The sequence below is a fragment of the Anomaloglossus baeobatrachus genome, chromosome 12, assembly GCF_048569485.1.
Source record: "Anomaloglossus baeobatrachus isolate aAnoBae1 chromosome 12, aAnoBae1.hap1, whole genome shotgun sequence".
Taxonomy (NCBI): Eukaryota; Metazoa; Chordata; class Amphibia; order Anura; family Aromobatidae; genus Anomaloglossus; species Anomaloglossus baeobatrachus.
Window position 1 is genome coordinate 31267362 of NC_134364.1, and position 24323 is coordinate 31291684.

The following is a 24323-nucleotide window of genomic DNA, read 5'->3' on the forward strand; positions in this document are numbered from 1 at the left end:
CAGGGGTGGTCCCGGGCGGAGGACCCCTCTAGGATGTGTGTACTTTGTATACAGGGGTGGTCCCGGGCGGAGGACCCCTCTAGGATGTCTGTCGTGTATACAGGGGTGGCCGGGGCGGAGGCCCCCTCTAGGATGTCTGTCGTGTATACAGGGGTGGTCCCGGGCGGAGGACCCCTCTAGGATGTGTGTATTTTGTATACAGGGGTGGTCCCGGGCGGAGGACCCCTCTAGGATGTCTGTCGTGTATACAGGGGTGGCCGGGGCGGAGGCCCCCTCTAGGATGTCTGTCGTGTATACAGGGGTGGTCCCGGGCGGAGGACCCCTCTAGGATGTGTGTATTTTGTATACAGGGGTGGTCCCGGGCGGAGGACCCCTCTAGGATGTCTGTCCTGTATACAGGGGTGGTCCCCGGCGGAGGACCTTTCTAGGATGTCTGTCCTGTATATAGGGATGGTCCCGGGCGGAGGCCCCCTCTAGGATGTCTGTCCTGTATACAGGGGTGGTCCCGGGCGGAGGACCCCTCTAGGATGTCTGTCCTGTATACAGGGGTGGTCCGGGGCAGAGGACCCCTCTAGGATGTCTGTCGTGTATACAGGGGTGGTCCGGGGCGGAGGCCCCCTCTAGGATGTGTGTATTTTGTATACACAGACGCCTGAATATTGTGGGTGCTGAACTCGAGGTCTGTGACATGTTTTCTGCTTCTGAATCGCTTCTCCATTCACTGAAAGCAAGCAGAGGTGAGCAGAACCGGGAAGGAGGGAGTGAGAAAGCGGCCCCTCCCTCCACCGGGGGCAGCTCATCACCACCACGTCTGACTCCGGCAGCAGATCCGCAGGAGACCGGGAGCCACTACAGAGGGCGAGCGATAGTTATATTGCCAGCTGGATGCTAGTCACGCCGTTATTTCAGGGACTGTAACCACGCCCCCACGCCACAGCCCCGCCCATTTCTGAGAGCGCCCAGCTGCCTTACGTCATTGCACTCGCGACCGGGACCTGGTGACGTCACTGCTGTGCGGCGCTCGGTGCGGTTGTTCGTTTCCGCCAGGAAAAGGTAAATCTGTGTTTTGTGACTATTGATGATTGGGAAACGGGAGCTCTGTAGTGAAAGATACCGCAGATAAGACGGTTTATTGGCAGCGCACTGAACGCTCCTCTCTTAGCAAATTGCAATCAGCAGGATACGACCACCGAGGCTTTTCTTGTGCCCCCCCCCCCCCGAGTGGTTTGCACCCAGCTGTGCCCATAATATCTCTATGTATTCAGGAGTCAGGTGGAGCAGGGTCAGGGTCGGCTCCAGGTGTTTGTGGGTCCCTGGCACATACCCAGATACACACACACACACACACACACACACACACACACACACATATATACATATATATATATATATATATATATATATTAAAGAGAAATTCACAAAAATAGATAGAATCAGACAAATCTCTACACAGTCACATACACTGACATGCATAGCTACACATCATACATATACACACAGACACATTAGAGATATGTTTAATATGGGGAAGTCGCCAGCAGCCGCACTCCCCTCCCCCCTGCTTGCCTCTGTCCATCTTCTCCAGGGGATGTGGCTGTGCGGGATGCGCTGCGTGATGGACATCAGTAACAGACGTGGCCACGCACACTGACACTGCTGTATATACATCACAGGAGACATGGGGGCCACAGTATATTCATCACAGGAGACATACACTTTACTTGGGGGTCATACAGCATTAAAGGGGCATACATATTTCTAGGGTGAGTGCAGACAACTCTGAGATCGCACACTTTGTTGGGGTGAGGGAAGACATCTCTGGGGTCACACACTGTGTTGGGATGAGGGCAGACAGCTCTGGGGTCACACACTGTGTTGGGATGAGGGCAGACAGCTCTGGGGTCACACACTGTGTTGGGATGAGGGCAGACAGCTCTGGGGTCACACACTGTGTTGGGATGAGGGCAGACAGCTCTGGGGTCACACACTGTGTTGGGATGAGGGCAGACAGCTCTGGGGTCACACACTGTGTTGGGATGAGGGCAGACACCTCTGGGGTCACACACTGTGTTGGGATGAGGGCAGACACCTCTGGGGTCACACACTGTGTTGGGATGAGGGCAGACACCTCTGGGGTCACACACTGTGTTGGGGTGAGGGCAGACACCTCTGGGGTCACACACTGTGTTGGGGTGAGGGCAGACACCTCTGGGGTCACACACTGTGTTGGGATGAGGGCAGACACCTCTGGGGTCACACACTGTGTTGGGATGAGGGCAGACAGCTCTGGGGTCACACACTGTGTTGGGATGAGGGCAGACAGCTCTGGGGTCACACACTGTGTTGGGATGAGGGCAGACAGCTCTGGGGTCACACACTGTGTTGGGGTGAGGGCAGACAGCTCTGGGGTCACACACTGTGTTGGGGTGAGGGCAGACAGCTCTGGGGTCACACACTGTGTTGGGGTGAGGGCAGACAGCTCTGGGGTCACACACTGTGTTGGGGTGAGGCCATACAGCTCTGGGGTCACACACTGTGTTGGGGTGAGGGCAGACAGCTCTGGGGTCACACACTGTGTTGGGGTGAGGGCAGACAGCTCTGGGGTCACACACTGTTCCTCTGCAGCAGCCACATCATGCCCTGGCCAGGACCAAGAATTGCTGTAGCTATGTTTAGTAGATGCTGGTTTTCTTTGTAGGAATCTTCTCTACATTATACCGAGTTGATGAGAAATGTATAAATGGCAGTGATTGTGTCGTCTGCAGCTTTCTTTCCATCGCTGATCTGTCTGCAGCCCACCCTACTCCTTGTAAGTCAGCACATGCCATACAGGAATAAGCAAGACTGATTCACCATGAACCGCTTACAGCAAGAATACGACGCCTATCCAATCGAAGAACCCAGTGATGAAGAGCGAGGCAGCAGCAGGTGAGGATTGGGCTTCATTATCATTTATGTCCATGTATATAATATTAATTGATTGCACCCTGCTGCTCTGTCCTAGTTATTACTGAAGGACACCATGTGAGATTAAACCTCCAGCTTGTGCCGTCTGCAGGCCTCAGAGTTAGGCCATGGCATTGGGAATTAGGGAACAAAATAAGGAATCACTTTTCCTTACCCCATTCTGAATTCCTAGCAATATGCCATCACTTACTGAAATAGAAATCCTCCTCTAAGGGCTCGTTCACACATCCGTGCACTTGGTCCAATCTATGATGACAATGCAGGTACTGGCCGCGGCTCTACTGACCCGAATGTGACAGCTGTATAGAAATATATGAAGCCATCATGCTCAGGTCAGGACAGCCGCAGCCTGTCCCTGCATTGTCATACGAGATTGGACCGAAGTGCACTGACGTTTGAACGAGCCTTGACACTGTGCATCAGTTTCGCTGAGAGTATAAAACATACTCTTCCTGCAAAATTGGGTTTCTCAAGACTTTATTAAATGACCTGATTATTTTGTCTTCACAAACTTGTTTTGCCTTTGGGAAACAAAGTTGTGAATAGTCACAAAAAAAAAGCGGATTGTGGTGGATTTTTGTGGGCGCAAGGTCAACTGTGACTGTGTGTCTAAGGCTAGGGTCACATTTCCGTTAAATTGTATCAGTCATAATCCGCGGCTCTGGTAAACAACGGATTTGTCGGATTCTGTTGTTTCCCATAGACTTGTATTAGTGGCGGATTGCGACTGATGACCTTGCGTTGCATCCGCTGCGCGGCGCATCAGTCGTTTTTGGACTGACCGCCGGGCGGAAACAACGCAGAATGTAACGTTTTTTGGGCTGTCAAAATTAACGCACCGCGCAGGAATCCGTCGCAATCCGTCAATCTTGTAATGTTTGTCTATGGTGCTGGATTCCGTCTTACGACAGAATCCAGCACTGGATTCCGTCATGCTCTACTGAGCATGCCCAGCATGTTTGGCTCACCCACTGGGCTGTCCCAAACACAAACGGATCATGATGGATCCGTCAAAAAACGGACGCACAACGGATGTAACGGACGAGACGGATCAGTTTTTTCACAGGATTCCTGTGAAAGGAATCCTGTGAAAAACACATCAGTTGACATCTAAAAAACGACGGATCCGTCGCTGACGGATTTAAAACAACGGAAATGTGAACCTAGCCTAATGCGGGCTTCACACGAGACGATCTATCGTGCGTTCGCATGAGTGATTGTACCCGCCCACGTCGTTTGTGCATCACGGGCAATTTGTTGCCCGTGGCGCACAAAGTCGTTAACCCCACCATCACACGTACTTACCTCCCGGACGACGTCGCTGTGGGCGGCGAACATCCTCTTCCTGAAGGGGGAGGGACATTCGGCGTCACAGCGACGTCACACAGCGGCCGGCCAATAGAAGCGGAGGGGCGGAGATGAGCAGGACGTAACATCCCGCCCACCTCCTTCCTTCCGCATTGCCGGCGGGACGCAGGTAAGCTGTGTTCATCGTTCCCGGGGTGTCACACAGAGCGATGTGTGCTGCCACGGGAGCAATGAACAACCGGACGTTCAATTTTTTGAAACTGAGCGATGTGTCAGGTGAGTATTTCTGCTCGTTCACCGTCGCATGTAGCTGTCACACGCTACGATATATCAGACGATGCCGGATGTGCGTCACTTACGACGTGACCCCGACGACATATCGCCCGATATATCGTACCGTGTGACGCCGGCATAACATACAAGCATTGATGACTTGGTTACAATATTTCTCTTATTTCTTTTTCGCTCCTAATTGGGAGACCCAGACAGTGGGTGTATAGCTACTGCCTCTGGAGGCCGCACAAAGAACTACACTTAAAAGTGTAAGGCCCCTCCCCTTCTGGCTATACACCCTCCCGTAGGAGTACGGATTCCTCAGTTTTAGCTTTGTGCGCAGGAGGTCAGACACGCACGCATAGCTCCATTGTTTTTAGTCAGCAGCAGCTGCTGACTATGTCGGATGGAAGAAAAGAGGGCCCATACAGGGCTCCCAGCATGCTCCCTTCTCACCCCACTGTATGTCGGAGGTGTTTGTAAGGTTGAGGTACCCATTGCGGGTACGGCGGCAGGAGCCCACATGCTGATTCCTTCCCCATCCCTTTTTACAGGGCTCTGGGTGAAGTGGGATTTACTGGTCTCCAGGCACTGAGACCGTGCTCCATCTACAGCCCCTGGAGAAGATGCTGGATGGAGCGGAGTACATCAGGGACATGGCCCTGCTTCCTCAAGGTACTCTGTGTCCCCGTGCATTGGCGCTCACACCGCAGCATGCTGGGTGTTGTAGTGCGCCGGGGGACATCAGCGCTACGGCGCTTGTGCCATGGCCTCATTCAGCTTCGCTGAAGCAGGCACACTTCTGGGAATCGGTCGCGCCGGCCGCTGGGACTGCGGCGCGGCTGGCACTTGTGGTGCGCCGGGGACTTCAGCGCGGCCCGCGCTTTTACGGCGGCCGCGCTGATAACTCGAGTCCCCGGCTTTTGCGGCCTGCTTCCGTTCGTTCCCGCCCCCCAGACCTGCCAGTCAGGAGAGGGGCGGGACGCTGGCCACTTCTGGGAATCGGTCGCGCCGGCCGCTGGGACTGCGGCGCGGCTGGCACTTGTGGTGCGCCGGGGACTTCAGCGCGGCCCGCGCTTTTACGGCGGCCGCGCTGATAACTCGAGTCCCCGGCTTTTGCGGCCTGCTTCCGTTCGTTCCCGCCCCCAGACCTGCCAGTCAGGAGAGGGGCGGGACGCTGGCCAGTGCATCAGCGCCGAGGGCTGGAGTCGTTTTTACATACTCCAGCCCTCACAATCGGCACAGAGGGGACACTGTTTCCCGCACTTTTGTTTGGAAACTCCCACGGACCGCCCCTCTCCACAGACGCCGGCAGCCATTCCTGCTGACACGCTGAGCTGCAGAGGGGAGCCGGGGAGACCCAGACAAGGAATTCTGCGCCTCTTACCCGCTATTCAGCGGGCGGTAAGCAGCCCTCAGGGCTCACCCCCTCTTGTGCCAGTAGTATTCTTAGTATTTTGTTTCTACAAATACTTGGTATTACATAGCGCTGGTCGCCCTTTGGCTATAGACTCTCTCACATTGCAGAGAGCCAGCAGCATGTCGTCCGTAAAACGCAAGGGTGCCAAGGCACAGACATTATATGCTTCCTGCACCGCATGTGGGACTTTTCTACCGGCAGGCTCCACGGACCCCCATTGTGTGCAGTGCTCGGCCCCTGCGGCGCTTGCACAGTCGGGACCTCTGCTGGACGTGACCCAGGGTGTACCACCTGTGAATGCTGTCCAGGTGACAGGAACTGAGTTTGCAGCTTTTGCTGACAGAATGTCTCTCACTATGTCACAAATTCTTGACACATTGCGAGCTAGGCCTGTACTTCAGGCCACGGACACTGTGCAATCATTGCCCCCTGGTCCCCCTCAGCTGAATTACCTCCAAGCTCCGGGACGGGCACATACACCTCAGGGTGAAGACTCTGACTCGGACGATGGCCCCGGGCAGCCTAAGCGGGCTCGCTATGACGGGCCTTCACATTCATCTCAATGGTCAGGATCCCAGCGAGATGAATCTATGGGTGATGAGGCGGACGTAACTGATCAGGATTCTGATCCTGGGACCGCTCTCAATCTAGATACACCAGATGGTGACGCCATAGTTAATGATCTTATATTTAACATCAATAAGATGTTAAATATTTCCCCACCAGCTCCTCTTGTAGAGGAGTCAGCTTCGCAGCACGAGAGAATCCATTTCAGATACCCTAAGCGTACATTAAGCACTTTTCTGGACCACGCTGACTTTAGAGACGCAATCCAGAAACCCCACGCTTATCCTGAAAGGCGTTTTCCTAAACGGCTTAAAGATACACGCTACCCTTTTCCCCCTGAGGTGGTCAAGGGTTGGACCCAGTGTCCAAAAGTGGATCCTCCAATTTCCAGGCTTGCAGCTAGATCCTTGGTTGCAGTTGAAGATGGAGCGGCACTTAAAGATGCCACTGACAGGCAGATGGAGCTCTGGCTGAAATCCATCTATGAAGCGATTGGAGCGTCATTAGCGCCTTCTTTTGCGGCCGTATGGGCACTCCAAGCTATCTCAGCCGGGCTTGCGCGAGTCGACTCAGTCACACGTGCATTTGCCCCGCAGGTAGCACCATTGACCTCGCAAATGGCGGCATTCGCGTCGTACGCGATTAATGCTGTTCTTGACGCTACAAGCCGCACGGCAGTGGCGTCAGCCAACTCCGTTGTTTTGCGTAGGGCCCTGTGGTTGAGACATTGGAAAGCAGATTCTCATTCCAAGAAGTGCTTAACCAATTTGCCTTTTTCTCGTGACCGATTGTTTGGAGAGCGTTTGGATGAAATCATCAAACACTCCAAGGGTAAGGACTCATCCTTACCGCAACACAGACAAAACAAACCCCAACAGAGGAAGGGTCAGTCTGGTTATCGGTCCTTTCGAGGACCGGGCAGGTCCCAATTCGCCTCGTCAAAAAAGACTCAAAAAGACCAGAGACGCTCAGATTCTTGGAGGTCTCAGTCACGCCCAAAAAGGACAGCCGGAGGAACCGTTGCCAAGACGGCGTCCTCCTGACTTGCGGTCTCCGATTCCCACACCCGCGGTCGGTGGGAGGCTTTCCCACTTTGGCGACATTTGGCTGTCACGCGTCAAAGACCGTTGGGTGAGGGATATTCTGTCTCACGGGTACAGGATAGAGTTCAGTTCTCGTCCGCCAACTCGTTTCTTCAGAACTTCTCCACCACCAGACCGAGCCGATGCTCTGTTGCAGGCGGTGGCCGCTCTAAAGGCGGAAGGAGTGGTGACCTCCGTCCCTCTTCAGGAACAAGGTCACGGTTTTTACTCCAATCTGTTTGTGGTCCCAAAAAAGGACGGATCGTATCGACCCGTCCTGGATCTAAAGTTGCTCAACAGACACGTAAAAGTCAGGAGGTTCCGGATGGAATCCCTACGCTCCGTCATAGCCTCAATGTCTCAAGGAGATTTTCTAGCATCAATAGATATCAAAGATGCGTATCTCCACGTGCCGATTGCACCAGAGCATCAGCGTTTCCTACGCTTCGTCATACACGACGAACACCTACAGTTCGTGGTGTTACCTTTCGGTCTGGCAACAGCCCCCCGGGTCTTCACCAAAGTCATGGCAGCAGTAGTAGCTGTTCTGCACTCGCAGGGTCACTCGGTCATCCCGTATCTAGACGACCTGCTTATAAAGGCACCCTCTCAAGAGGCATGCCAACACAGTCTGAAGGTGGCACTAGACACTCTCCAGAGTTTCGGGTGGATTATCAACTTTCCAAAGTCTCATCTAACCCCGACCCAATCTCTGACTTATCTTGGCATGGAGTTTCATACTCTCTCAGCGATAGTGAGGCTTCCACTGGACAAGCAGTGCTCGCTACGGACTGGAGTGCAATCTCTCCTTCAGAGCCAGTCGCACTCACTGAGGCGCCTCATGCATTTCCTAGGAAAGATGGTAGCAGCAATGGAGGCAGTCCCGTTCGCGCAGTTTCATCTGCGCCCTCTACAATGGGACATTCTACGCCAATGGGATGGGAAATCGACGTCCCTCGACAGGACTGTCTCCCTCTCTCAGACTGCCAAGGACTCTCTGCGTTGGTGGCTTCTCCCCACCTCATTGTCACAGGGAAAGTCGTTCCTTCCCCCGTCCTGGGCAGTGGTCACGACGGATGCGAGCCTATCAGGGTGGGGAGCGGTGTTTCTCCACCACAGGGCTCAGGGGACGTGGACTCAGGAAGAGTCCACCCTGCAGATCAATGTTCTGGAAATCAGAGCAATCTATCTTGCCCTGCGAGCCTTCCAACAATGGCTGGAAGGCAAGCAGATTCGGATTCAGTCGGACAATTCCACGGCGGTGGCGTACATCAACCACCAAGGGGGAACACGCAGTCGCCAAGCTTTTCAAGAAGTCCAGCGGATTTTGACGTGGGTGGAAAGCAGAGCGTCCACCATATCCGCAGTTCACATCCCAGGCGTGGAAAACTGGGAAGCAGACTTTCTCAGTCGCCAGGGCATGGACGCAGGAGAATGGTCCCTTCACCCGGACGTGTTTCAGCAGATCTGTTGCCGCTGGGGGACGCCGGACGTCGATCTGATGGCGTCACGGCACAACAACAAGGTCCCAGTTTTCATGGCACGGTCTCACGATCACCGAGCGCTGGCGGCAGACGCCTTGGTTCAGGATTGGTCGCAATTCCGACTCCCCTATGTGTTCCCACCTCTAGCATTGTTACCCAGAGTTCTCCGGAAAATCAAGTCCGACTGCCATCGAGCCATACTCGTCGCTCCAGATTGGCCAAGAAGGTCGTGGTACCCGGATCTGTGGCATCTCACGGTAGGCCAACCGTGGACACTACCAAACCGTCCAGATTTGCTGTCTCAAGGGCCGTTTTTCCATCTGAATTCTGCGGCCCTGAACCTGACTGTGTGGCCATTGAGTCCTGGATCCTAGCGGCCTCAGGTTTATCTCATGAAGTTGTTGCCACAATGAGACAGGCTAGAAAACCATCCTCAGCTAAGATCTATCACAGGACGTGGAAGATATTCTTAGCGTGGTGCTTGGCTCAAGGGTTTTCTCCCTGGCCATTTGCATTGCCAATTTTTCTTTCCTTCCTGCAGTCTGGGTTGGAAAAAGGTTTGTCGCTTAGCTCGCTTAAGGGTCAAGTCTCCGCGCTATCCGTATTCTTTCAGAAGCGCTTGGCACGGCTTTCTAAAGTACGCACGTTTCTCCAAGGAGTTTGTCATATCGTTCCTCCTTACAGACGGCCATTGGAACCCTGGGATCTGAACAAGGTTCTCATTGCTCTCCAGAAGCCGCCTTTCGAGCCTTTGAAAGAGGTTCCCCTTTCTCGGCTTTCACAAAAGGTAGTTTTTCTTGTGGCGGTCACGTCTCTTCGAAGAGTGTCCGAGCTAGCGGCGTTATCTTGCAAATCTCCCTTCCTGGTGTTTCACCAAGACAAGGTAGTACTGCGTCCAATTCCAGAGTTTTCTCCCAAGGTGGTTTCTTCCTTTCATCTCAATCAGGATATCACTTTGCCATCTTTGTGTCCGCATCCAGTTCACCAATTTGAAAAGGGTTTACATCTGTTGGACCTGGTGAGAGCACTCAGGATTTACATTTCTCGCACGGCGTCTCTACGCCGTTCTGATGCGCTCTTTGTCCTAGTCGCTGGTCAGCATAAGGGATCGCAAGCTTCCAAATCCACCCTGGCGCGGTGGATCAAGGAACCAATTCTTCACACATACCGTTCTGCTGGGCTTCCGATCCCATCTGGACTGAAGGCCCATTCTACCAGAGCCGTGGGTGCGTCCTGGGCATTGCGGCATCAGGCTACGGCTCAGCAAGTGTGCCAGGCGGCTACCTGGTCGAGTCTGCACACGTTTACCAAACACTATCAAGTGCATACCTACGCTTCGGCAGATGCCAGCCTAGGTAGACAGGTCCTTCAGGCGGCGGTGGCCCACCTGTAGGAAGAGGCTGTCTGACAGCCCGTTCATGTGGTATCTTTTTACCCACCCAGGGACTGCTTTTGGACGTCCCACTGTCTGGGTCTCCCAATTAGGAGCGAAAAAGAAGAAGGGAATTTTGTTTACTTACCGTAAATTCCTTTTCTTCTAGCTCCAATTGGGAGACCCAGCACCCGCCCTATTTGTTCTTAGGGTTTCGTTTTTCGGGTGCACATGTTGTTCATGTTGTTTCTTAAGTTCTCCGATCTTGTTATCGGATTGAATTTGTTTTTGAAACTGTTATTGGCTTTCCTCCTTCTTGCTTTGGTACTAAAACTGAGGAATCCGTACTCCTACGGGAGGGTGTATAGCCAGAAGGGGAGGGGCCTTACACTTTTAAGTGTAGTTCTTTGTGCGGCCTCCAGAGGCAGTAGCTATACACCCACTGTCTGGGTCTCCCAATTGGAGCTAGAAGAAAAGGAATTTACGGTAAGTAAACAAAATTCCCTTCTTTACTAATGGCCTCTTTCTCATTTGCTTCATTGGGGGACACAGAAGACCATGGATGTATGCTGCTGCCACTATACAAAAAGTTATCTCCTCAGCAGTGTACACCCACTCCGGCACGGAGAAAATCATGAGTGAGACTATAAGGCCATGTGCGCACGTTGCATGATTACATGCTTTTACGCTACGTTCTGCACCGCAGCATAAAAGCATGCGTCCTGCGTCCCCAGCACAATCTATGTAGATTGTGCAAATTTTATCCGTACGTTGCTTTTTAGAATGCAGCGGTTTGCATGCTGTCAAAACACTGCGTTCTAAAAAGTAACATGTCAATTGTTTTGTGCGTTCTGGATGCTTTCTCCACTCTGTCTATGGGAGAGGCAGCATCCAGAACACACGAATTCTGCAGACACCAAACTTTCAGAACGCAGCTTTTCAGCTGCGTTCTGAATCGCACAAGCAGTGACTTTACGCTGCGGTGCAGAACGCACTCACATGGGCACATAGCCTAAGGCTCATTCTGTGGGGAACATTAATATCCATTTACCATCTCTCAAAGCTAAGCCGTGAAGCATTGTTATAGAGAGCAACAAAATGCGGCATTTTAACGTTAATAGGATTTTTTTGTGACTATTTTTCCTTTTTTGAAGCTCTGAAGATGAGTTGGATATTCTTTTACACGGAACGCCAGAGCAGAAACGCAAGTTGATTCGTGAATGTCTTACCGGAGAAAGTGAATCTTCTAGTGACGATGACTTTGAGAAGGAGATGGAAAATGAGCTGAGTTCTACCATGAAAACAATGGAGGGGAGATGGCAAAGTAACGGCCCAGGTTTGTGAATGGCTGGCTAAAATTAGACAATAAATGGCATGAGGCCTTTTTTATATTGGTGTCATATGGATCATTTTTACAGGGTCAATATTTTAAAGTAGCACTTTGATATTTTATAGCCTTTTTGTCTATTCCCATAACCATGCTTATGTACACAGCACATCTATATATATTACTCTCGCACTCTTTCTTTCCTTTCTCCTCTCCTTGCGCTCGCTCTGTCCTTTCTCCTCTCCTTGCGCTCGCTCTGTCCTTTCTCCTCTCCTTGCGCTCGCTCTGTCCTTTCTCCTCTCCTTGCGCTCGCTCTGTCCTTTCTCCTCTCCTTGCGCTCGCTCTGTCCTTTCTCCTCTCCTTGCGCTCGCTCTGTCCTTTCTCCTCTCCTTGCGCTCGCTCTGTCCTTTCTCCTCTCCTTGCGCTCGCTCTGTCCTTTCTCCTCTCCTTGCGCTCGCTCTGTCCTTTCTCCTCTCCTCGCGCTCGCTCTTTCCTTTCTCCTCTCCTTGCGCTCGCTCTGTCCTTTCTCCTCTCCTTGCGCTCGCTCTGTCCTTTCTCCTCTCCTTGCGCTCGCTCTGTCCTTTCTCCTCTCCTTGCGCTCGCTCTGTCCTTTCTCCTCTCCTTGCGCTCGCTCTGTCCTTTCTCCTCTCCTTGCGCTCGCTCTGTCCTTTCTCCTTTCCTTGCGCTCGCTCTGTCCTTTCTCCTCTCCTTGCGCTCGCTCTTTCCTTTCTCCTCTCCTTGCGCTCGCTCTTTCCTTTCTCCTCTCCTTGCGCTCGCTCTTTCCTTTCTCCTCTCCTTGCGCTCGCTCTTTCCTTTCTCCTCTCCTCGCGCTCGCTCTGTCCTTTCTCCTCTCCTCGCGCTCGCTCTGTCCTTTCTCCTCTCTCCCAGCACTTTTTCTATACCCTAGATGTCACTTTCTTAGTGTAAGCCTATGAGCCGCACATCGTGGCTCCCAAAGGATTGCACTGAGAGAGCCCCATGCTAGTGATCAGTGAGGTTACTAGCAATAGATCCCCCAGATGTGGATACTTGGTAAAGGTCCATTGTGGGGGGAAAACAAACTTAACATTTAGATTTTTAATTGTAATTCTCCTGTTATTAATTTTAGTGCATGAAATAATTTTGTTGCTTTGTATTGTAGACGCCTCTACAAGCGCTGCCCCGGCGTCAGCAGAAGGGGACAAGCCGCAGTATTATGATGAGATATACTTTGACTCTGATTCTGAGGAGGAAGGTACATAAAGACACATTGCATACATATGTTGTGATCACATTTTTAACAAGTTCTAACAGTGAATGGAGACATACACAGTACATTATTTATTACCAATTTGTAAACCATCATTCATTCCATGGTGCTTCACACATGCATGTTTGTAAATATACAAAATACAAGTATAGTAAACAAAATACCATTGATAGACTGGTACAGAGGAGAGAGGACCCTGTCCTCACAGGATAATGGGGGGAGCAGCTCCGATGGTGATGAGGTGGCAGTGCGGTCACTGGAGGCGCTAGACCTTCCTGAAGAAATTAGTTTTCAGTTATCAGCTGAAAGATCCAGTTTCGGTAGACAATCGGATGTAATGAATCTCCAGAGGATGGGGGATACTCGGGAGAAGTTTTGGTGAGGAACATATAAGAGCGGAGGACTGGAGATTACGCGTGGAGAGGTATCGGGAGATTAGTTCAGAGATATATGGGGGAGACAGAATATTGATGGTCTTGTAAGTCTTTAATTAGTAGATTAAATTGAATTTACTGGGTACTTCGATGAAGAAATTGGCAAAGGAGTAGCGAGGGCAATTACAATCACATGGCCGAGCTGGTCACTTGGGAATGTTGGGAATGGGCTGTTGTAATCTGATAAACTAGGAGTATCCTTGGCAATGGGCACATATATTGCATAAATCATTGGGATGTGCAAATATAATGAAAATCTAGATATTTAAGGCAAATTGCTATTTTTCTGATCTCCCAACAACCTGTGTCCCACCTCTCTCTGCTGCAGACTCTTTAAGAGCCTCTCTAGATACCAAAGAAAGTTCCAAGTGTAACAGCAGTGCCGGTTATAGGCATCCATGTTTTGCAGTCCATACGATTGTGGAGGTGGTCTGAGCTATAGGTTGTTTGTTTAAACGTAATAAGAATATCTGTGTATGTAAATATTCAAAATATAGATGTAGTTGCATAATTATCTGTCTGTCTGTGTAGCAATCGCATAGACCCATAATATGATTCCAAGCTGTATAGTCATGAAGGGGTTACCAAGGATAAGTGAACAGATGCACAAACAGTGAAAGTTTTATAATAATGAGCAAAAGTCTTGTCAGTAGCTTTCACACAGAATGTTTTAACGAACAAAGATGTGTTTCATAACATGCTGGGAGAAATTGGGGAGTAGAATCCTCCCTAAGTTCTGTGTTCTGCCTTCAAGGTTATTAATGCATACTGTATAATTGGATCTATCGAATACACGAGTTGGTCAGTTGGTGACGCTGGCTCAAGGAGAACATGTCTCATGTATTCATTGTCTGATTCATTAATATTGGCACTGATATACAGCTAATACGGCACCGTCTCTGGATACCCTGTATGAAGATACCATTAGCTATCTTTACCCAAAATTCCTCCCTTGACACGATAACCTGACTGACTTTAGCTCGGCTCCTTATGTATGCTGAGGTGGCGGCTGAGTTCAGGTCAGTTACTCTTTGCCAGCTTGTCCATGTAAGAGACCATGAAACATGGATTCTTGAGACCTGCCTAAATAGAAAAAAGGAGGAGGAGGGGGATGCAGCTGCAGCTTCATACTAAACATGAAGCAGCATGACAAAGAGGTCGTATACTCTACAAGCACACAAACCGAAAAATATACAGAAACCAGCCGGGATGTATTGAAATTAGTTGTACATTTTTTGGGGCTTTTATCGCAAAATTCCAGAGTTCTGCTCAGTTTTGCCATCTCTTAATACGTCTTGGTTGATACTAATCAATTTATTACAATTTCTTCTAAGGGACTGAAAAAGGAAAGACACAAAATCGGAAAAAAAAGCACCAAGTGCTGTCTAACGATGACTTGCTGTATGATCCACACGAGGATGACCGCGACCAGGAATGGGTAGATGCCAAAAGAAGAAGGTAAGGCTGTGACATGAGACTTGTAATTATGCTCATCCAAATCAGAGCAGACGATGTGCAGTGGTGAATTATAGTCGCTCATCCCGATAATAGGTATACAAAGGGACATGTTACAGAACCGTAATGCATCATGTGGCACCATATTCTCTCCTAGAGGCCACAATTCTAGGCAGAGAAGAGCACATCTATTATTTGGCATCGGATGGAGCAATGGAATAATAGAATGAAAATAAATGTTACTTTTGGATTTTCCTAAACGCTCTCTTTAAATTCTAGTTACAGAAATATCAGAAAACAAAGGCAATCGCAGACCCATCCGACCAAACGACAGGCACTTCCCAGCAGTGACGCCATCTTGAACTGCCCAGCCTGTATGACTACACTTTGCCTGGATTGCCAAAGGTATTTGCAACCTCATGTGATTTACCGTATTTTTCGTTTTATAACACGCACCGGATTATAACATGCATCCCAAACTTAGAGAACAAAAAGGTAAAAAATAAAAAATGTGGTCCGTTTTATAATCCGTTGGTGTCTTACCGGAGGGGGGAGGGGATAGCGGTGGTGGAGCAGGGTCACAGGAGGCAGGGGTGGTGTTGGAGTAGGGCGATTTTGTGGTGGGTGTCCCAGATACTCTGTTGGCGGTGCGGGCTTCAAAGAAATGGCGCCCAAGATCAGCGCATGCTCAGAATGAGCTATCGGCTCAATGACAAGCCAAGATCTCCTCTGCGCATGCGCCACCTCCAGGCACCATTTTCCTTAAGTCCATTGCTCGGAGATCAGTGGGCTGGAGTAGGCGCATGCGCAGATGAAATCTTGAGCCGAGAGCTCCATCTACGCACCCGCCGACTCTGGGCACCATTATTTGAAGCCCGCACCGGCGACAGAGCATCTGGGACACCCGCCGCACCACCTGCAGCATCACCCTACTCCACACAGCCAGCACATCCTCTGCAGCCAGCACAGCGCCAATTTTCCACCTCCCTGTAAGCTACATTTGGATTCTAAAGGCCCCGTTACACGCAACGACGTATCTAACGATATATCGCCGGGGTCACAGATTCCGTGACGCACATCCGGCATAGTCAGCGACGTCATTGCGTGTGACAGCAAGGAGCAACCGTTAACGATGGAAAATACTCACCTTATCGTCCATCGTTGACACGTCGTTCCTTTTCAAAAAATCGTTGATTGTTGAGCACGCAGGTTGTTCGTTGTTCCCGAGGCAGCACATATCGCTACGTGTGACACCTCGGGAACGACGAACTACTGCTTACCTGCGTACGCCAGCAATGAGGAAGGAAGGAGATGGGCGGGATGTTACATCCCGCTCATCTCCGCCCCTCCGCTTCTATTGGGCGGCTGCTTACTGGCGCCGCACGTACCGCCCCCTTAGAAAAAAGGCAGTTCGCCGGCAACAGCAACTTCGCTAGGCAGGTAAGTACGTGTGACTGCTCCTAACGATATTGTGCGCCACGGGCAGCAGTTTGCCCGTGACGCACAAACGACGGGGGCGGGTGCTTTCACCAGCGATATCGCTGCGTGTAGCACCCCCTTTAGACTCACCCCTCATTTTACTCCCACATTTCTGGGTGAAAAAGTGTGTCTTATAATCCAAAAAATACGGTAGTTGATATTCTGCCTTAAAGATATAAATATTAGTCCAATTTCTTGCCTGGATCATATTCAAAATCTAATATTTCACCTCTCTGGTATATATATTTTTTTTCAGACATGAATCCTATAAGACACAGTACAGAGCCATGTTTGTCATGAATTGCACGGTCAACAAGGAAGAGGTTCTAAAATTTCCTCAACAGCCCATAAAGAACAGACGGCGGGGGAGAAAAAGGATGAAGGCCCCCTCTGCGGGGTCAGCACTGGAAACGCAAAGTATAGAGGGGGACACGTACCACCCTGTGAAATGCAACGAGTGTTCCACAGAAGTGGCCGTTTACGATAAGGAGGAAGTCTACCATTTCTTTAATGTTTTAGCCAGCCACTGCTAGGACAGGAACATTGACTTTCTCTGTGAAGCTATCCATTACTGATTTTTTTTATTTTTATTGATTTTCGGCATTTTTAGCATTGAAAAATCTTTGGAAATGATCATATATCTGATATTAAAGAGGAAATACGATCAATATGCCTGGATTTTATCACCAGATTCATCGAGGGGGACTTCAAAGAGACATTGAAAAATGGACACCGTGAAATGACAGCAGATTTTTGTAAATCTTTTCAGTGACCAAAATCTTTAAAGCCGCAGTGCACATTGATACCATTAAGACACAACTTACTGGAGGAATCTCTTGTATATAGACAGAAGTAACCAAGGTGTACAATGCCGTCCTTCAGAATTAAATCTTAATTATTCTCCGGCACCCATGTGTTTAGTTTATTCCTTCTTGAAGTGTTGATGTCTATAGATTTATAGCTGGGAAGGGACTGACAAGGGGCTTTTTATATGCAATCCTTTAGTTTTTGGAAATCCTTCCGTTTTTGTGATACAACTGCGCGGAAAAAATGCGGCAAAAACTTAACGTGTGTACATACCCTTGTAATTAAAAATGCACCAAAACCGCACCAATAAAAATAAAACAAAACACATTTTCTTGCAAAGCTACACTAAAAAATAGGCGACTTTTCGAAGTTGTTTTTTTTTTAAATGTGAATTTTTCAGATCAAAAAATCCACGTAAAAATGGTGTGAACCTACCCTTAGGAAACGGGCGCATTTGTCTTTTTTTAGGCGAATTTGCTATCCATATGTATAGGTGAATTTGATATCCATGTGTTCTGCCTTTTTGAACTTCTTTTAACTATTTCAGGCTTCCAAAGCTGTGAAGAGGTTAAGAGAAGTGAGTTGATTAATGAGCAAGCATGCTCGATACTCAATCCAGCACCGGGGTACACTCAGTGCTCGGACGAGTATCGAGGGTGCTCAGATGTCATTCTTGAACGATCCAACGCAAAGAGCTGGTTCCCTTCACAGCATGATGTGTGGCAACTAGTGTTGAGCGGACCCGGACCGGCAAAATCCGGATCCATGCGGTTTGAGCGCCAGATCCGAGTCCGACCCGGACGCGGGATTCCGGGTGCACGATCCGGGTCCTTTTTTTTTTTTTTTTTGGAGGGGGGGTTTTCCCCTCTCTCTCTCGCGCTCTCTCTCTCGCGCGCTCTCTCTCGCGCTCTCTCTCTCGCGCTCTCTCTCTCGCGCTCTCTCTCTCTCGCGCTCTCTCTCTCTCTCGCGCTCTCTCTCTCTCTCGCGCTCTCTCTCTCTCGCGCTCTCTCTCTCTCTCGCGCGCTCTCGCTCGCTCTCTCGTGCTCCCGCTCCCCATTGACATATATGGGGCCGGATATCAGATCCGGACTTCTTTGTCAACCCGCCGGTGATCCACCGGACCCGGATTATTGACAGTCCGCTCAACTCTAGTGGCGACATCTCAGGTAGAGCCACATAGAGTCTCTGAATGACTCTCAATGGGGGGGTGGGTGAAAAAAAACAGCCCACCTTCCCCCAGAAAGGCTCTCTTCCATTATACTCATTACTCGAGTTGAGCCCATCACAGCGTCCGACCTGCTCGGCTCAAGTAAAGAGCACTCACTCGAACATTGAAGTGCTTGCTCATCATTAGACCTGATTATTCTTTCGGAAGCCGCTCACTAGTAATATATACAATTTTAAAAAAATGAACTCCAGAGCGGAAGCCTCCTTATGGATTGTTTATTTCTTTTAACCACTTCCCGGCTTTCAAAGCCTGAAGCTTTAAAAGACGAAAGACGTAAATATGCACAGCAAGTTGTTTTGACCTTGTCGTGGCTGTATTCACTATTTTTAACATTTATTGAGCGTTTTTTCAGGTAGGTTTTAGGCGGACGCACCTGAAAATGACACCATCTGCACACACTTTAAGGCCCCCTTCAGACGTCCGTGTTTCCGGTACATGTAAGGTCCATTTTCACACGTACCGGAGAATCAGACACACATAGACCTATAAAATCAATGGGTCTGTCCTCGGCGATGCTCCGGCTTCCAGGTCCAAGGCACAGTGAATATTCAATGAGCATAATTAGCGGAGGTCAGAAGCAGGAGACAGCAGAGCCGAAGAAAACAGCGCTGGATACAGGTGATTATAGAAGATCTTTTTATTTCACAGACACGTGTTTTCTTTGTCGCTCCATTGGGAGACCCAGACAATTGGGTGTATAGCTTCTGCCTCCAGAGGCCACACAAAGTATTACACTTTAAAAGTGTAACCCCTCCCCTCTGCCTATACACCCTCCCGTGCATCACGGGCTCCTCAGTTTTATGCTTTGTGTGGAAGGAGGCACACATCCACTCATGCATTCTCAGATTAGTTATATCAGTTGGAAGAAAAGAGGACCCCCACGGGGCCCCCGGCATGTTCCCTTCTCACCCCACTATGTCGGCGGTGCTGTTAAGGTTGAGGTACCCATTGCGGGTACAAGGCCGGAGCCTCATGCCGTTTTCCTTCACCATCCCTTAGTGGCTCTGGGAGGAGTGGGATCCTGACCGGTCATCCATTCACTGGGACCGGGGCTCCCTCCGCAGCCCCTGTGGGAATCTGCTGGACAGGAGTCTATTTATCCTCAGGGACCGGGCCCTGCATCCATAAGGTACTCTGTGTCCCCATGGGGACTGTGCATGGAGCGCCTGCTTCCCGGACGCTACAGCAGCTGCTGATTTGTGAAGACCGGGGGACTTCCGCGCCGACCGCGCCTGCTTGTCGGCCGCGGTTTTAAATTTAGCCCCCGGCTTCATCGCGGCCTAGTAGCAAAAATCCCGCCCCCTGACCTGCCTGTCAGGAATAAGGGCGGGACGGCCGGCCTGATGTCGGCAGTGAGGGCAGGAACATCCTCGATGTGTCCTCCCCCCTCACTGATCACTGTGGGGACTCCAGATTCCCGCACTTTTCTAGCACCGCCCACGGCTCCACTCCTCCCCTGAGAGCTCCAGCAGCCATGTTTTTTAGCATTCTGCCGGTGGAGGATTATCTGAGAAGAGCTCTGCAGCTCTGGGAGACCTAAGGCAGGGAATCTGGAGGACACACTCCGCTTTTAGCGGTCGGTAAGCCACACCGGTCACCCGGTGCTGGTCCCCCCCCAGGGTGCCGGAATAGATACGTGTTTATATGCATATTTCTGTTCGGTCGGGCTGTATACCCCTTCCCATATACCCTCAGTGATCACTCTCCTAGGACACAACAGCATGTCGTCCACAAGGAGCAAAGCTGCTAAGGCACAGGTTTTTGTTTTTTTTTTGCAACCTGTACCTGTTGTAGGGCTATGTTACCTGCGGGTTCCACCTACCCTCACTGTGAGCAATGCTCGACCCCTGTTTCGCTTGTTCAGCCGGAGCCTAGGTCTCTAGTGGTCCCCTCGGCTCATGTAGACCCCCCCTGCTCCCCCTGTCCAGGCGGCAGGGACAGAGTTTGCTGCGTTTGCTGAGAAACTCTCTGAGTCACTTTCACAATCCATGGCTCAGTCTATGGACAAATGGTCTGCCAAACTGCTGGAAGCTTTGCAGTCCAGACCGGTCCTTACACAGGCCCCGGTCCCCATTAGCTCGTCGCCTCCAGGCCCCTCTCGCTCCACGCCGCAGCGCGCTCCCAGGTTGGGCCCTAGGTCCCACGCGGAGGAATCCTGCCCGGAACACAGTCCCAGACAGACTAAGCGGGCCCGCTGGGAATCTTCCCCGACTTCTTCACGCTGCTCGGGTTCCCAGCTCGAGGACTCTCTGGAGGACGAGGCGGACGTGGCAGCTCAGGGCTCTGAACCTGACGTTGCACTTAATCTTGATACACTTGAAGGGGACGCCTTAGTAAATGATCTTATCTCGTCCATCAACCAGGTATTAGATCTGTCTCCCCCGCCTCCACCTATAGAGGAGTCGGCTTCTCAGCAGGAGAAACACCAGTTTCGGTTCCCCAAACGTACACGCAGTGCGTTTTTCGATCACTGTAACTTCAGAGATGCTGTCCAGAAGTCCAGAGCGGTTCCGGACAAGCGCTTTACTAAGCGCCTTACTGACACACGTTACCCCTTCCCTTCTGACGTAGTTAAGGGTTGGGCTCAGTGTCCCAAGGTGGATCCTCCAGTCTCTAGATTAGCGGCATAGATCTGTGGTGTCGGTTGCAGATGGCTCATCGCTAAAAGATGCCACTGACAGGCAGATAGAGCTCCTGGTGAAATCCATCTATGAAGCCACGGGCGCGTCTTTTGCCCCGGCCTTTGCAGCCGTGTGGGCACTACAAGCTATCTCAGCTTGTCTGGCTGAGATTAATGCTGTCACACGTACTTCTGCTCCGCAGGTTGCGTCTCTAACTTCTCAAGCGTCAGCTTTTTCTTCCTACGCCATGAACGCAGTCCTGGACTCTGCTAGCCGTACAGCGGAGGCATCCGCTAATTCTGTGGCAGTCCGCAGGGCCATGTGGCTGCGCGAATGGACGGCAGACTCGGCCTCCAAGAGGTTCTTAACCGGTTTGCCGTTTTCTGGCGACCGATTGTTTGGCGAACGATTGGATGAGATTATTAAGGAATCCAAGGGAAAGGACTCTTCCTTACCCCAGTCCAAACCTAAGAGACCTCAGCAACAGAAAGTCCAATCGAGGTTTCGGTCCTTTCGCCCCTCCGCCAAGCCCCAATCCTCTTCATCCAGCAGGCCGGAGAAAGGCCAGAGGAACTCCTATGCGTGGCGGTCTAAGTCACGCCCCCAAAAGGCCGCCGGAGGCGCTGCCTCCAAGGCGGCCTCCTCATGACTCTCGGCAAACCCGAACCGCATCCTCGGTCGGTGGCAGGCTCTCCCGCTTTTGCAACGCCTGGTGGCCACACGTTCAAGACCGATGGGTGGGAGACATTCTGTCTCACGGTTACAGGATAGAGTTCAGCTCTCGTCCTCAGACTCGGCTCTTAGGAACCTCTCCGCCCCCCGCTCGGGCCGACGCACTTTTTCAGGCAGTGGACACTCTGAAGACAGAGGGAGTTGTGATCCCTGTTCCCCCTCAGGAACAAGGTCGCGGCTTTTACTCCAACTTGTTCGTGGTGCCAAAGAAGGACGGATCTTTCCGCCCCGTTCTGGACCTCAAGTTACTCAACAGACATGTGAGAACCAGACGGTTTCGGATGGAATCTCTCCGCTCGGTTATCGCCTCGATGTCACAAGGAGACTTCCTAGCATCGATCGACATCAAGGATGCTTATCTCCATGTGCCGATCGCACCCGAACATCAACGCTTCTTGCGTTTCGCCATCGGGGACGAACACCTTCAGTTCGTGGCATTGCCTTTCGGCCTGGCGACAGCCCCACGGGTGTTCACCAAAGTTATGGCATCCGTTGTGGCGGTCCTTCACTCTCAGGGCCACTCGGTGATTCCCTACTTAGACGATCTCCTAGTCAGGGCACCTTCTCAGGTGGCGTGTCAACACAGCCTTACAGTCGCTCTGGCGACTCTCCAGCGGTTCGGGTGGATAATCAACTTCCCCAAATCCCAGTTGACACCGACCCAATCACTGACTTACCTCGGGATGGAGTTTCATACACAGTCAGCGGTAGTCAAGCTTCCGCTGGACAAACAGCTTTCTCTACAAGCAGGGGTGCAATCTCTTCTTCGGGGTCACTCATACCCCTTGAGGCGCCTCATGCACTTCCTGGGGAAGATGGTGGCAGCGATGGAGGCAGTGCCGTTCGCGCAATTCCATCTGCGGCCACTCCAATGGGACATTCTCCGCAAATGGGACAGGAGGTCGACTTCCCTGGACAGGAACGTCTCTCTGTCCCTTGCAACCAAGACGTCTCTTCAGTGGTGGCTCCTTCCCAATTCTCTATCGCAAGGAAAATCCTTCCTACCCCCAACCTGGGCTGTGGTCACCACGGACGCGAGCCTGTCAGGGTGGGGAGCGGTTTTCCTCCACCACAGGGCTCAGGGAACCTGGACTCCGGTAGAGTCCTCCCTTCAGATCAATGTTCTGGAGATAAGGGCAGTGTATCTAGCCTTATTGGCCTTCCATCGGTGGCTGGAGGGCAGACAGATCCGTATACAGTCGGACAACGCCACTGCCGTCGCATACATCAACCTCTGGCGATGCTGCCCAGAGTGTTACGCAAGATCAGGTCCGACTGTCGTCGCGCCATTCTCGTCGCTCCAGATTGGCCGAGGCGATCGTGGTACCCGGATCTTTGGCATCTCACGGTGGGTCAACCGTGGGCGCTTCCAGACCGCCCAGACTTGCTGTCACAAGGGCCGTTTTTCCATCTGAATTCCGTGGCCCTCAACCTGACTGTGTGGCCATTGAGTCCTGGCTCCTAGCGTCTTCAGGATTATCTCAGGATGTCATTGCCACTATGAGACAGGCTAGGAAACCTACGTCCGCCAAGATCTATTACAGATCTTGGCGGATCTTCTTATCCTGGTGCTCTGATAATGGTTTTTCTCCCTGGCCGTTTGCATTACCCACTTTTCTTTACTTCCTCCAATCCGGAATGGACAAGGGTTTGTCACTCGGCTCTCTCAAGGGACAAGTATCGGCGCTCTCCGTATTTTTTTTCAAAAGCGCCTGGCCAGGCTTCCGCAGGTCCGCACGTTCCTGCAGGGAGTTTGCCACATAGTCCCACCTTACAAGCGTCCGCTGGAACCCTGGGACCTTAACAGGGTGCTAACCGGCTCTTCAGAAACCACCTTTCGAACCGCTGTGGGATGTCTCTCTATCACGTCTTTCGCAGAAGGTGGCATTTCTAGTGGCAGTTACATCACTCCGAAGAGTGTCGGAGCTTGCAGCACTGTCATGCAAAGCCCCCTTCCTGGTTTTTCACCAGGATAAGGTGGTTCTGCGTCCTGTCCCGGAATTTCTCCCTAAGGTGGTATCCCCTTTTCATCTCAATCAGGATATCTCCTTACCTTCATTTTGCCCTAATCCAATTCACCAATGTGAAAAGGATTTGCATTCTTTGGATTTGGTGAGAGCACTCCGTTTCTACGTGTCTCGCACGGCGCCCCTGCGTCGTTCAGATGCGCTCTTTGTCCTTGTCGCTGGCCAGCGTAAGGGTTCCCAGGCTTCCAAGTCAACCTTGGCTCGGTGGATCAAGGAACCGATTCTTGAAGCCTACCGTTCTTCTGGGCTTCCGCTTCCTTCAGGGCTGAAAGCCCATTCTACCAGAGCCGTGGGTGCATCATGGGCATTGCGGCACCGGGCTACGGCTCAGCAGGTGTGTCAGGCTGCTACCTGGTCTAGTCTGCACACTTTCACGAAACACTATCAGGTGCATACCTATGCTTCGGCAGATGCCAGTCTAGGTAGGAGAGTCCTGCAGGCGGCGGTTGCCGACCTGTAAGAGGGGGCCGTTTCGGCTCTTTTTATCGAGG

At 51.3% G+C, this 24323-nt stretch overlaps 1 protein-coding gene across 1 annotated transcript; it reads left to right on the forward strand.

Annotated features, from left to right (window-relative positions):
* The first annotated feature begins 824 nt into the window (after positions 1-824).
* On the forward strand, positions 825-17325 carry EAPP (E2F associated phosphoprotein). The gene is made up of 7 exons (XM_075331080.1): positions 825-1053; positions 2766-2928; positions 11628-11809; positions 12942-13034; positions 14818-14941; positions 15218-15343; positions 16674-17325. The coding sequence occupies exons 2-7, from the start codon at positions 2855-2857 to the stop codon at positions 16948-16950; spliced, it is 876 nt and encodes a 291-aa protein (XP_075187195.1). The 5' UTR covers positions 825-1053; positions 2766-2854; the 3' UTR covers positions 16951-17325.
* The last annotated feature ends 6998 nt before the right edge of the window (positions 17326-24323 follow it).